Source organism: Mustela lutreola, chromosome 13, assembly GCF_030435805.1.
Source record: "Mustela lutreola isolate mMusLut2 chromosome 13, mMusLut2.pri, whole genome shotgun sequence".
Classification (NCBI taxonomy): Eukaryota; Metazoa; Chordata; class Mammalia; order Carnivora; family Mustelidae; genus Mustela; species Mustela lutreola.
Genome location: NC_081302.1, coordinates 60,245,417 through 60,261,144, shown reverse-complemented (window position 1 = coordinate 60,261,144; position 15,728 = coordinate 60,245,417). Strand labels below are relative to the sequence as shown.

At 38.3% G+C, this 15,728-nt stretch overlaps 1 protein-coding gene across 1 annotated transcript in view; it reads right to left on the bottom strand.

The window, feature by feature from the left end:
- The window catches only part of LOC131813910 (cysteinyl leukotriene receptor 2-like), a 29,312-nt gene continuing 13,584 nt past the window's right edge, over positions 1 to 15,728 (bottom strand). Inside the window, 2 exon segments of the mRNA XM_059144452.1 lie at positions 1 to 1,899; positions 1,901 to 2,348. Of these exon segments, the coding sequence (XP_059000435.1) occupies positions 1,309 to 1,899; positions 1,901 to 2,347 (1,038 nt within the window). The 5' untranslated portion in view covers position 2,348 and the 3' untranslated portion in view covers positions 1 to 1,308.

The window sequence follows — 15,728 nt, the reverse complement described above, 5'->3', positions numbered from 1 at the left end:
TTGATGGGGAAAGGGAACTTTTATTCAGACCTTCATCCAATCTTCCTGGAGTTTTATAGGGAAAGCAGTGGAGTAAACACCCAGCTATCTCTTCTCCACAGATATTTTTTAAACACTTACAAGCTTGTGAACTTGAACAAGCTTCTTAATTACTCTGAGCTTCAATTTTTTCATTCGTGAAGTAGAAACACAAGGCTTTGGTGTGAAGGTTAAATGGGGCTGCTGAATGCGAAATGTCTGGCACAGTCTGCCCAGCATGGAGAGGGCATTCAATTGTTCATGGTACAGTGGTCTGGGAGGTAGCAGTTGGTAGTCTCACTAGGTTTGTTTCAGTGGACAAAAGAACCCCTTCCCAATATCCAGTTCTTTTCTATACTCTCTCAAAAGGAAAGCCACCCTATTCATGTTTTGCCAGCATATTAGTAGAATTTCAGAGGTACAACAACCTTTGTGATTTATCCTCTACTCCACACTCTCTCTCAGTGCCCACCCAAACACTTAGAGCAACCTCCTCTGTTCTGGCTCCCACCCCATTGGATTAATGTGCAAGACTGAGAACTGAAGTGAAGTCAGTCCAAACCCAAATCCCAAGAGTAAAACTGACTCCCTCTTCTCTGTATTTTCACCCATAATCCCTCTAATCCTAGGCAATGGCCTAGTTCTTCCTCCTACTCTTCCCATCCTTTCTAGCCTCCTGGCAAGAAAGAGGCAAAGAGAACTTTCTTGCCTTCAGTGTGCTAGAGCCTCTATCTCAGTCCAAAATGAAATATCTCCTTCTCCCTACTTTTCACCAGCTCTTTCTTGCCCCAGACCTCCTCTCCCTTTCTCTCTCACTGTTCTTGTTTGGGACCTGTTAAAGGGCAACCTTCTTCACAAAGTCTTTTCAGTGAATTCCTAGGATGCTTTTCTTATCTGCTCTGGAACCTCCTTTAGCTTTGTTAACTGGCTATATCTTAAAGGATTGAAGATGTAAGAGGGGCTGGAGAAGCTGGACAAGTTGAGATTGTCTTAACCTTAATCTAGAATGCCTGGTGGGACCAAGATCTGGTACAGAATCTGACAAAAAGAAGCACACAATATGCTAAGCACTTTTTCCCCAGTCTGACCTTTTAGGTTGCAAGACTAGTAGAGACTTTGCCTGCTACATTTCTCATCTAGACTCAACCACTGAAAACACACCTAATAAAATGTTTGAAGTAGGACTTGATTGACCTTTGTTGGAAATGGTGTAAATATATGGTCATTTGAGACTACGTGTGAATGAATGTGAGCACAAGGATACAAGAACAGGCCTTATCTACAAAACCCTTAAACTTGTGTTTCCTTTTTCAACCAGATGCAGACAGGAATGCTGCACTTTGTCTTTTGTAGGTGATCTTTTCTGAGTGTAGCCCTTAGCCTGTCCTTAAAATTTTCCCCAGCAAAGTAATAGAGCAAAGGATTGAGGCACGTATTGGCTGCTGCCAAGGCCAGTGTGATGACCACAGCTTTATGCAGCTTGTCTCTGCATACACCCACTTCCCATGCAAGCAGGTGGAGGGTTCTCAGTACATGATAGGGCAGGAAACACAGGAGGAAGATGATCAAGGCAATGATGATGGTGATAAGAGCCTTCTTGTGAGAAACCCGCACACCCAGTTCTGGGACCTTCACTTTTAACAGAGCTCGAATGATCAGCAGGTAACAAATGTTGAGCATGCAGAATGGCAGCAGGAAGCCCATCACCAAGGCAATGTAGTTCATGGTCTGCAGATTAAAAATTTTACGCATATTCAGCTCTAAGCATAATGTGACACTGCCATTCAGCTCAGAGCCATTGTTCAGAAGCACTGCTGAGGAAGCCATGATAAGGAACCATATGATCCCACACAGAGTCCAGACACTCCTGGTGCTGGTGACAATGGAGGTGCCTGAAGGGGTGAACGGTTGCCAGGAAACGCACGATGCTCAGCACGGTCAGGAAATAAATGCTGCTGTACATGTTGACATACAGAGAATAAGACATAATCCTGCAGGCCAGGTCCCCAAATATCCAATTGGAGCCTCTGAGGCAATAGTCATCTCTGAAGGGTAGTGTACTTGTGAATAAGAAATCTGAAATGGCCAGGTTTAGCATGAAAGTATTCACAGACGTGGACTTCTTATAAGACTGCAGGAAAACGTATATGGAAAAGCCATTTCCCAAGGTTCCCCAGATAAATATTATCAGGTACACGGTAGGGTAAAAATCCTTTTTGAAGTTTTCAATTGTACAGTTCCCATTGCTGTTGTTACTGGTGAAGGTGCCATTGGATTCCATTTCTGGTATGGCGGTGGATGGAGGCAAGAACATAAGTTTTCTCTTCATCCTAGATTAAAAACACACACACACAAAAAGTTACTTCTTGTTCACTACTTACAGCTTTTCAGATTTTAATGAAACAGAAACACTAGCTTTTCTTTGCTACTTGAGTCAAAAAATATCTGAAAAGTCTTTACTGTATGCTCCATTATAAATTTCTAGAATGCAAAATAAACATTAATTTATTTGGTTAAAGCCAAAGCTTCAAACTTGGGAGACCTTTGGCAGAGTGCCTATGCTAATACTGCAGCTAAATCTACCAAAGAGCAGTTGGCTCATCAGAATGTATGGAAGACAAAAGGAAATGGCACAAATTTTCAAGTGCTAAAAGAAAACTCTACCAACCCAGAGGTTCTATATGCTGCAAAAATACCCTTCAAATATGAAGGAGAAGTCAAGACATTCTTAGATGATGGAAATCTAAGAGAATTTGTTGCCAGCAGACCTACCCTAAATGAATGGCTAAAAGAAGTCCTCTAGACAGAAAGGAATCAATAAAAGAAAGAACCTAAGAACATAAAAAAAAAAAGACATGAAAATCAAAAATATATAAGTACAAGAGGATTTTCTTCTCTTTTTGAGTCTAAGTTATGTTTAATGATTGAAACAAAAACTCTAATATTGATGGGATTTGATATGATGTAGGGGAATTTTTAAAGATAATTTATTGTAATTGGGGGAGGGTAAAGGGATATAAAAGAGGTAAGTTTTCCACACTTTGCTTGAGTTGGTAAAATGATGGTGTCAATAGACTGTGGTTAGTGACATATGTATAATGTAACACCTAGAGCAACCATTATCAGAAGAGACCCCAAATTGCTACGGAAATGTTGAAAAACAAAAATAAAACTGGCGGCATCATGTTACGTGATTTCAAGCTTTACTAAAAAACTGTGATCACCAAGACAGCATGGTATTCGCATAAAAACAGACACATAGAACAGTGGAACAGAGTAGAGCGCCCAGATATGGACCCTCAACTCTATGGTCAAATAATCTTTGACAAAACAGGAAAAAACATACAGTGGAAAATAGACAGTCTCTTCAATAAATGGTGCTGGGAAAACTGGACAGCTATATGTAGAAGAATGAAACTCGACCATTCTCTTACACCATACACAAAGATAAACTCGAAATGGATAAAAGACCTCAACGTGAGACAGGAATCCATCAGAACCCTAGAGGAGAATATAGGCAGTAACCTCTTCAATATTAGCCACAGCAACTTCTTTCAAGATATGTCCCCAAAGGCAAAGGAAACAAAAGAGAAAATGAACTTTTGGGACTTCATCAAGATCAAAAGCTTCTGCACAGCAAAGGAGACAGTCAAAAAAATGAAGAGGCAACCCACAGAATGGGAGAAGATATTTGCAAATGGCAGTACAGACAAAAGGCTGACATGCAGGATCTATAATGAACTCCTCAAACTCAACACACAAAACAGATAATCATATCAAATAATGGGCAGAAGATATGGACAGACACTTCTCCAATGAAGACATACAAATGGCTATCAGAAACATGAAAAAATGTTCATCATCACTAGCCATCAGGGAGATTCAAATTAAAACCACATTGAGATATCACCTTACACCAGTTAGAATGGCCAAAATTAGCAAGACAGGAAACAACATGTGTTGGAGGGGATGTGGAGAAAGGGGAACCCTCTTCCACTGTTGGTGGGAATGCAAGTTGGTGCAGCCTCTTTGGAGAACAGTGTGGCGATTCCTCAAGAAATTAAAAATAGAGCTTCCCTATGACCCTACCATTGCACTACTGGGTATTTATCCCAAAGATACAGATGTAGTGAAAAGAAGGGCCATCTGTACCCCAATGTTTATAGCAGCAATGACCACAGTCGCCGAACTGTGGAAAGAACCAAGATGCCCTTCAACGGATGAATGGATAAGGAAGATGTGGTTCATATACACTATGGAGTTTATGCCTCCATCAGAAAGGATGAATACCCAACTTTTGTAGCAACATGGACAGGACTGGAAGAGATTATGCTGAGTGAAATAAGTCAAGCAGAGAGAGTCAGTTATTATATGCTCTCACTTATTTGTGGAGCATAACAAATAACAGGGAGGACATGGGGAGATGGAGAGGAGAAGGGACCCGAGGGAAATTGGAGGGGGAGATGAACCATGAGAGACTATGGACTCTGGAAAACAACCTGAGGGTTTTGAACAGGTGGGGGGGGGTTGCAGGTTGGGGGAACCAGATGGTGGGTATTAGGGAGGGCGCGTATTGCATGGAGCACTGGGTGTGGTGCAAAAACAATGAATACTGTTATGCTGAAAAGAAATTAAAAAATAATAATAATAAAAGCTATACAAAGAGATATGCTCAAATACACAAGAGCTAAATCAAAACAGAATTCTGAAAAGTCTTCAAATAATCACCAGGAAGATAGGAAAAAGAAAGTAAATAATGCATATAGAAAAATAAAAATGGCAGACTTATCTCTAACAAAAAAATAATTACATTTAACATAAATAGTCTAAAGATGCCAATTAAAATACAGATTATATATATATGTATATATATATAAAATATGCTTATATAATAAATTCACTTCAAATAATAGTATTGGCAGGTTGAAAGTAAAAGGATGAAACGCACATGCCATGCAAACATTAATCAAAGGAAATAAGGGTTGGCTTTTAATATCAGATAATGTAAACTTCAGAACAGAGAAAATTCTGGGAGAGGGACATTATATTATGATTAAAGTGTTTATCTGCCAAAAGGACATACCAGTTCAAAATGTCTATACACCAAACAACAGAGTTGCAAACTATGTGAAGGAAAACTGATAGAATTGAAAGGAGAAATACACAAGTCCACTGTTATAGTTGGTAATTTCAAAACCCTGTCTCAATAACAGATAGAGCAAATAGGCAAAACCTCAGCAAGAATATGGAACACCTCAAATACAAGATCAACCAACAGGAACCAACCGTCATTTATAAAATACTCTATTCAGCAACAGCAGAAAACACATTTTTTCAAGTGCTCACAGAACATATAGCCAAAAATACCATATCCTGGGCCATAAAACAAACCTCAACAGATTTAAAAGAACTGAAATCATATAGAGTGTGCTCTATAACTACTATGGAATCAAACTAGAAAGCAATAGCAGAAATATAGAAAATCCCCCAATTTTTGGAAACTAACAACACACTTCTAAATACTCCATGGGTCAAAGAGGAAGTCTCAAGGGAAACCAATAATGTACTGAACTGAATAAAAATGACAATGCACCATATCAAAATTTGTGGAGTATAGCCAAAGCAAAGCTGACAGAAAACTGTATAACACTAAATGCATAAAGGACCAAAGAAAAAGTTTTAAATCAGTCATCTAGGCTAACCTTCTCAAGAAGGTTAAAAAAACAAAACAAAACAAACAAACAAACAAAAAAACCAAAAACCCTTTAAAAGTGGAATAAACTCAGGGAAACTGGGTGGCTCGGTTGTTTAGGTGTCCAACTCTTAATCTCAGCTCAGGTCTTAATCTCAGGGTCATGAATTCAAGCCCTGCATGGGGCTCCAAGCCAAGCATGAAACCTACTTAAAAAAAAAAAAAAGTGAAATAAGCCCAAAGCAAGCAAAATAAAGGAAATAATAAAGGTAAAAGCAGAAATCAAGGAAATTAAAAACAGAAAAAAATAGAGAAAAATCAATGAAAGAAAGAGCTTGTTCTTTGAAAAGATCAATACAATCAACAAACTTATAGCAAGGTAGACAAAGGTAAAAATAGAGCAGACACAAATTGCCATTATCAAGAATGAAACCAGGGGACATAATTATAGACACTACAAACATCAAAAGTATAAGGAAATACTATGAATACCTTTACATGCATAAATTTGATAACTTAGGTGAAATGAACTAATTCCTTAAAAATAAAAAAAACCTACTTCAACTCACCAAATATAAAATGATAATTAGAACTACTGAGAAAATTACAATTTAAACTCTCAAAAAGAATCTCCAAGTCCAGGTGGTATCACTGGAGAATTCTACCAAATTCTACCTTATTTAAATAAGAATTAACACCAATTCCATAAAATCTCTTCCAGAAAATGGGAGAGGAGGATACACTTCTCAATTTATTTTATGAAGCTACTATTACCTTGATATCAAAACCAGACACACTAGAATACAAAAGACTACAAATCAATATTTCCTATGAATACCAACACAATATCTTAGCAAAATATTAGCAAATAAAATTTAGCAATATTACAAAAAGAATTATGCACCACAACCAAGCAGGATTTATTTCATGCATTCAAGTCTTGTTCAATATTCAATATAATTCATGTAAAAATTGTATTTTTTTAGTGTTAATGTCATATTCATCTAAAGTGTTCCTCTTCTTTTTTTTTTAATTGTTATGTTAGTCACCATACAATACATCATTGGTTTTTGATGAAGTGTTCCATGATTCATTGCCCTTTTTTCTTCTTTCAATTCCTCTTTCTCTTTTTTTCCTCTCTTAGGAAATGAATGATTACCTGATCAAGAGCCCCTCACTCTTTTTGTACACATTTCTAGGAACATATGGTCTAGATAAACAGGCAAAATGTCTGAAATAAAAGGAGACAAATTTATTAAGATGTATTTCATTTTGTGGAAGCTAAACATGTATTTATATTAATAGCTTTTATTATTACAGTTGTAAGGAAAAAAAGAAAGGGCATTATATACAAGTTAAAAGAAGATACCAATTTTGGCATGTTTCAGTCTTTAAAAAATTAATTTAGTATATAACAACTAGTGTCAACACAATATTTTGATTTGAACAAGGCCAGGGTTGATTTTCCATTGGCTAAACTGAATTTCCTCCATGGAATTTGTGAATTAAGCAATATTTCACCATTTCCATTAAGTTGTTTAAAGTTTAAAATTATACATATAAATTTGTATTTAACTAAAAGGGATGGTGACCATGAGTCCTTTTTAAAAGCTTAATTTTATGACATTCTTACTTTGGGACAAATCATAAGAATTTAATGTTTTAACTAGCAGCCACTATGTAACCATATTGTTTAAGAGCTCCAGGAGCTCCAGCAAGGCTTCTAGAGGCCTTAAGTCAACTTTGCTACTTAGTTCTATGGTCTCCACTAAACTTAATAATCTCCCTGTTGGGGGCACCTGGTTAGCTCAGTAGGCTGGGAATGGAACTCTTAATCTCTGGGTCCTGAGTTCAAGCCCCACATTGGGTGTAGGGATTACTTAAAATAAATAAATAGTTTCCTGGGGTTGTACAGAACTTCATATTGATAGAAATGACTTGGGACTTTTCAGCCAATCGCATAACCTGCTATACAATTTTATTGGTTTCCCTTAAAACATCACCATCCATTGCTGTAACATTAAACCAAGCTGCCCTTCTTTCCTCATCTATATATGTATGTGTATATATATATATATACACACACACACACACATATATATATACACACATATATATGTATATATATTTATATAAAAGCCCATGATTGGTTATCTTAGTAACCGAGGCGTCCATACCTTGCATGGACCTTCTCGATTCTCCCTTGCATATCCCTGATTTAATTTTGTTAGTTGGGTGGCTCATACTTAGAAAGAAAAATAAAATTGTCAAACAGGCTATGTTGTTGGTGACATGAATTTATCCTTGAAATATAAGCTTTACCTTGAAATAAAATATTCAGATGGCTAAGTTAATTGCCTTTACCCACACTTGCTGACAAATGGATAAAAGAACAAATATTTATACTGATACATAGAATATGATTTTGGATTCATTCATGAATTCAAAATACTTTAGAAATAGAGATTTCTCAAAATGGATAAAAGACCTCAATGTGAGACAGGAATCCATCAGAATCCTAGAGGAGAACATAGGCAGTAATCTCTTCGATATCAGCCACAGCAACTTCTTTCAAGATATGTCTCCAAAGGCAAAGGAAACAAAAGCCAAAATAAACTTTTGGGACTTCATCAAGATCAAAAGCTTCTGCACAGCAAAGGAAGCAGTGAAGGAAACAAAGAGGTAACCCACGGAATGGGAGGAGATATTTGCAAATGACAGTACAGACAAAAGGCTGATATCCAGGATCTATAATGAACTTCTCAAACTCAACACACACAATACAGACAATCATATCAAAAAATGGGCAGAAGATATGGACAGACACTTCTCCAATGAAGACATACAAATGGCTATCAGAAACATGAAAAAATGTTCATTATCACTAGCCATCAGGGAGATTCAAATTAAAACCACATTGAGATACCACCTTACACCAGTTAGAATGGCCAAAATTAGCAAGACAGGAAACAACATGTGTTGGAGGGGATGTGGAGAAAGGGGAGCCCTCTTCCACTGTTGGTGGGAAAGCAAGTTGGTGCAGCCTCTTTGGAGAACAGTGTGGAGATTCCTCAAGAAATTAAAAATAGAGCTTCCCTATGATCCTGCCATTGCACTACTGGGTATTTACCCCAAAGATACAGATGTAGTGAAAAGAAGGGCCATCTGTACCCCAATGTTTATAGCAGCAATGGCCACGGTCGCCAAACTGTGGAAAGAACCAAGATGCCCTTCAACGGATGACTGGATAAGGAAGATGTGGTCCATATACACTATGGAGTATTATGCCTCCATCAGAAAGGACGAATACCAAACTTTTGTAGCAACATGGACAGGACTGGAAGAGATTATGCTGAGTGAAATAAGTCAAGCAGAAAGAGTCAATTATCATATGATTTCACTTATTTGTGGAGCATAACAAATAGCATGGAGGACATGGGGAGAAAGAGAGGAGAAGGGAGTTGGGGGAAATTGGAAGGGGAGGTGAACCATGAGAGACTATGGACTCTGAAAAACAATCTGAGGGTTTTGAAGGGGCAGGGAGTGGGAGGTCAGGGTACCAGGTGGTGGGTATTGGGGAGGGCGCGTATTGCATGGAGCACTGGGTGTGGTGCAAAACTAATGAATACTGTTATGCTGAAAATAAAAAATAAATTAAAAAAAGGAAATAGAGATTTTTATTAAAGATTATTAAAGCATAACTGACATATAACATTATGTTAAATTTTAAATGTACAACATGACTTTGGGAAAGGATCACCAAAATGAATCTAGTTACCATGACCACCACACATAATCAACAGATTTTTTTCTCTTGTGATGAGAACTTCCAAGATCTACTTTCTTAGCAACTTTCAAATATGCAGGAAATATTATTGACTATAGGTACCACACTGTACATCTCCCTGACTTATTTTAATAATCAGAAGTTTGTACCTCCGGATGTCCTTCACCCCCCTCCTCTGGCAGCCCACAATCCAGTCTCTCTTTATGACTTTTATTTTGTTTGTTCATTTGTTTCTCAGACTCCATATATAAGTGAAATCACATGGTATTTGTTTTTTCTCTGTCTGAATTATTTTACTTAGCATAATACCCCATAGGTTCTTAATTATTTTCTTAATTACTGCTCTAAAATTCAGCCATCTTTAAGGGCCGGCAATAAAGTTTTAGAAAATGCAAAAAAAAAAAAAAAAGGATCAAAGTAAACAATGGATCAAAGGTAAACAATGGATCAAAGAACCCTGAGATGCTTTGCTATTTATTACCCAAAGATATAGCCATAATAAAAGTAGAGTTTAGCAAGGCTGCTTCATGATATTACCTGTAACAGCAGAGATAAACTGGTGATGGTATTAAACCAACACTGGCAGGGTAACTTGAAGGCTATCGCGAAGGATGCTCCCATGTATGCCCCATCTGCCATCAACACAATTCTAGCAAGTCTGTAAAGGTAGAACATGGACATCCACAGTCCCAAGGCTCCTTTGGACATCTCCAGAAAGTCTATGAATGTGTTCTGGTTATTGTTCATTTTCAGAGTGTGTCAAGGCTTTTCTTTGCTACAGAGCTCTGTAGAAAAAAAAATTGCTTGATTTGGGAATCCCAACTTGTCTCTTCTGATAGAGTCATCAAAGAACCATAAAGCTATAACTTTTACTTAGTAACGTCACTGTCCTTATCCATAGACCCAGGGAAAGTAACAAGAACGAATGGCATTCTCACACCCTCAACCTTCTCATGATTGAAGTATTTCCACTGGCCTTGATTGCAGGCAATGAGATCAGCCCCTCCTAGAACCCACAAATTACCTGAGTTTACAAACTCATATTACAAACTCCTCTTAATTTGTTTGTAATTGCTTAATTTGTTTACTTAAATTGTAAACCCTTCCCCCTCCTCCTCCTCCTCCTACTTTTTTTTTTTTAAGTAGATTTCACATCCAGCATGGAGCCCAATGTGGGGCTTGAACTCACAACCCTGAGACCATGACCTGAGCTCAAGAGTTAGGGACACTTAACTAAGCCACCCAGGCACCCCTCTGGGTTGTTTTTTTCTTAGATCATAGCTACTGTTCTGAATTTAACAGATTACTGACAAAACTTAATAAATAAAACCAACCAAAAAACAAATGAAAAATACTTCAAGATGTAAATTTTCTTCTCTCTATCCCTTCTGATAGTTGTTTCTCCTCACATAATTAACCCTAATTTCAGTCTTATCAAAATTATATATTGACTCCATATCAACAAAATGCTTCTGCCGAAGTCCTTACAACCCTATCAGCAAAACCTAACCCTTTGGGAGTGGGAACAAAGATTGAGTCTAACCTGGGTAGAAATCATTACTTTATTTTCTTCAACAACCTTCCAGCCTGTTTTGCAGGACCTGTTTGATTCCACTGAAGGCATCTGTCCACCTCCAAGGACTCTCCACCACAGATACTCAATAAAGAAAAAGTCTCATTCCTATTGTGAGAAATGAATCTTAAATTCCAGGTTACCAGGCGCCTGGGTGGCTCAGTGGATTAAGCCGCTGCCTTTGGCTCAGCTCATGATCTCGGGATCCTGGGATCGGGTCCCGCGTCGGGCTCTCTGCTCAGCGGGGAGCCTGCTTCTCTCTCTCTTTCTCTCTCTGCCTGCCTCTCTGTCTACTTGTGATCTCTCTGTCAAATGAATAAATAAATAAATCTTTAAATTCCCGGTTACCACTTGTCTAATTCTTATGGAGACATCGAGCTTATACCCACCTGCCACACACTAACTCACCCTGTGTATTCAATATCATCGTTAGAGGACATCAGATGTCTAAAATTACCACCCCTCCAGGAATTACATTTCCCTAAAAAGTTACAGAGAGACATCTGAGAGAGTCAGGCACACGCTAATTGAGAGAAGTCTCTCTCAGGAGAGATAACAGACTGCCCGGTGTACATAATGAGCAACCAACCACCAGAGCTGGAATAATGCAATCAGAAAGAATCACTCATAACTTGTTTCTGACCCTGGCGAGAGCATTATGTATTTAGAGTATACAACTTCTGCTCTGGAACCTGACAAAAACTCGCTCTCAAATGCTAGCCAGGCTCCTCGGAGTCCTCTTCTTGCTAGGCTTCCCACTTGAATAAAGGACTAACAGTTTTTTGGTTTTTGTTTTTTCTGTGTTAACATTTTTTTTTAAATTACAAAAACGACAGTAGGTTGTAAATGCTTTAAACAATTTTCCTATAAACAAAATGTCACAATCGTTTTCCCATTTGATAGATTTTCTACTACAATACGAAAAAATATTTGCTTGTGTAAACAGTAAGGATATAACATGACTCTAAGCCAGACAACTTTGCCTCATGCCCAAACACATAAGAATTAGTGGTAGGATGGAGGAGAAAACATTTCTAAAGGGGTAGACAGCCTAGCGTAACTACATAAATATGCAACAACTGTTCATACAGTTTATGAGGGTTTCTTAACCTATGTTTGCCACACTCTTTCTTTTTTAAAAAATATTTTTTATTTAAATTAAATTAACATATAATATATTATTGATTTTAGAGGTGCAGGCCTGTGATTCTTCAGTCTTATACCCAGTGCTCATTACATCACGTGCCCTCCTTAATGAAGGACTAAGAGGGGCGCCTGGGTGGCTCAGTCGGTTAAGTGGCTGCCTTTGGCTCAGGTCACGATCCCAGAGTTCTGGGATTGAGCCTCGCATTGGGCTCCCTGCTCAGTGGAGAGCCTTGTTCTCCCTTTCCCTCTGCCTGCCTCTCTGCCTACTTGTGTTCTCTATCTCTCTGTCAAATAAATAAATAAAATCTTTTTTAAAAACGAAGGACTAAGAGTTTTTTTTTTTTTTTTAACAGTTTAGGGCTACATCTCTAGGATGACCATAACCTCCCCTTCTTATAGAGCCTGAAAAAACTCAAGGCAATCGAAAGAACTTAGTTTGTTTCAGCCAACACCTGAAGATAGGCCTCCTGTCTCCCTCCCTTAGTGGGGGTAGCATCCTAAGCTTCAGAAATGTCAGTTAGCAAACCCAGATGCAGTTCATGTATGCCAACCTCCCCTTCCCATTTTTGGTAGTTTTTCACTTCCCTGACTCTGCTGAACACCTGTTTACCCCCTCTCTAATCCTTCATTCTTCCTTAAAAACATCCATTCACCTCTGTAAAAAATGAAGTTGAGTTCAGTTAATGTTGGGCTCTTTTCTCTACTATAAGAGTATATTACTGATTAAAATCTGTCCTTCCTTTAACTAACATCTGGCTTTGTTTATCTTTGACAAAGCCCAGGTTTAAATGTAAATTCATTAGGGAGAGTTGTCATAGATAATAACACAGTCCTTACTTTCTCCTTAACTAGCCAAAGAGAATTTTCTACTAAACACTTACTACTACTGCACCTGTATAAATATTACATAACAGCCTAAGACTTAAGGTATGGGTATAGGGAACCTTTCTGGATGTCTAGAAAAGAACAGGAGGATCAGGGGACATGTTTTCATTATCGGAGTATGATAGTATGGGTCCCTATTTTTCAGTCTGTTATACGAACTAACCATTCTTGTTCCTGAAAAGTCCTGCTTCCTTGAATATTACCCCCAAAGTATCCAATGCAAGCATAAATCCTATTATAATTCCTAACATCCTCTTTCTGAAATGCCCCAGTTTCCCTTCATGTGCATTCCACCTTGACACAAGTCAATAGACCTAACTTTGTTCAACAACCGGTATGTTCCCAATGGCCTTGGCTAGAAGACATTGACTCTGAGAATCCACATAAAGATCTAAAGAATAAAAGAGTTATGGTAAAACATTAGTTAAGTTAACCTACCCAAAGATATGGTTTGTTAATATATTTTAATGCAGCAAGGATGTTTTTCAATTCTCCTTCAGACACTTATGTGAAGGTATAACTCAGAAAACATGGTTGACATGGAAATGATGTACAAAAAAAAAAAAAAAAAAGAAGCTTTTTTCTTTAATTCAGCATTTCCCAAAGTATCTTCCACAGAATATGAATTCCATAAGATGCTCTGTAAAAGACAAGCTTTCCATGTTTAAATCAGCTTGAGAAATATCGTAACCTCTAGTATTCTTCTCTTGGAGATTCATAATGCACGTTAAAGGCTCTATGGGGGTCCTGTAGAAAGACAGAAAGAAGACAGCTTGATTTACACACAGTAACCTTCCCTTTTTTTGATCCTAAGAACTCTTGTGCACATTAACATATTTTAATACTCCACAGAACTAATGTTCTACATAATCTTACTTACAGGGAAATGCTGATGTTAGTATATAATTTTTCTGGAACAGGAATTTTTGATAGAAGAGAAAGAGAACCCCCACCCAATGGACCAGTCCAACCAGCAAGTGTTCAAGTGTTTGGAGTTAAAGAGTCCTAAGCACTTACTTCTGGGCAAACCAGCATTTCTGAGCATCCATTACTTCATTTGTAAAATGGAGATTGTATTAATTTCCTAAGGCTGCCTTCACAAAGTACCACAAAGCTGGAGGCTTAAACAACTGTATTCTCTCACAGTTCTGGAGGCTAGACATCTGAAATCCAGGTGTCAGTTGGGCCATACTCCCTTAGAAGCCTCTAGGAAAGACATCTTCCTTGCCTTTTCTAGCTTCTAGTGGCTACCAGCAATCTTTGGCTTTCCTTGGCTTGTGGATGTGTCACTCCAATCTCTTGACTTTCCCATGGTATTTTCTTCTATGTCTTCACATCATCTTCCTACTACATATTCTATGTTCCTGTGTCGCCTCCTCTTCTTACAAGAACCCAGGTCTTTTGGCTTAGGACCCATCTTACTCCAGTAGGACCTCATCTTAATTAAATCCATCTACAAAAATCCTATTTCCAAATAAGGTCACATTCACAAGTACCTGGGATTAGGACTTGGATCTGTCTTTTTGGGGAGATATAATTCAACCCACAACAAGAATATATAACATTGATTTCATGGGGTTGTTGTAACCATTAAATGAGTAAGAGAGAGAGAGAGAGAGAGTGCTTCACACAGTACTTGGTACTGGATAAATGCCCCCTTGCTCTTCTACCCTCAGGAATGTATGTAGGAATGATCTTGCTTTGACATCTGTCATTCCACTGACCATGAGGGTGATGACCTCAGTTCTCATGTTCGTATGAAGTTTAAAAAGTAGACTCCTCTTCATGTTTGCTAGAAGGGCATACTGTACAGAAATACTGACAACTCTTGGATTTTTCTGACAAGTTTATGATGAAAATCTCTCAAACAACTCCACTCTTATGCTTTCAGTCCATTTCTATCAGGCAGCCTTCTAACAACCCATCTGCTCCATCAGGCCTCTCTGGAAGGGTGGACTTTGAATCGTGAGCTGAAAGGTTATAATAAAGGGAACATAGAACCTCCCATTATAAACATTCAAACCAGAATAACAAGAATTCTGGGCTAAAAATTATTTCCCTGTGAATTGGACTTGTGTAAATTGATTTCTTTAGGCCTAGGAGTAGCCTGGCAAGATGAGAATTCTCATATGCAGAGCTGAGGGCCACCTCTTATTTCGGAGAGGACCATAGGGCCTTCATTGTGATGACATGAATCATGGCTCTCTGTTTTTGATCTGTCTCAACAGCAAGTCTGAGGTTTCTTGCTTGGGTTATAGGGAGAATGGTGAGGCCATCAGCTGGGATGATGAGAGCATGCTCCAGAGCTTAGGAGACAGCTCAAGGTAGAGAAGGAATTCTGTACACAGAATACACAGAGGCTGGAATTCTGTAAGCCTAACTGAGGAAAGGGAATACAGCAAAATGAGGAAGTTGGAGACAGTGTTTGAACTCATCTTACAGGGAATTAAAATTTCTATTGGTTGGCAGGACTAGGACAGAAGGATCAAACCCCAAATCCCAAAATGCTAGAAGTGGTACAGGCAGCACAACCCAAGTCCATGAAGCAAGCCTGGAGCTGGATTCAATGTCACAATTCTGTGTCTGGAAGGGCGGAGCACTAAAACCAGGATCAACAAACAGAGCCT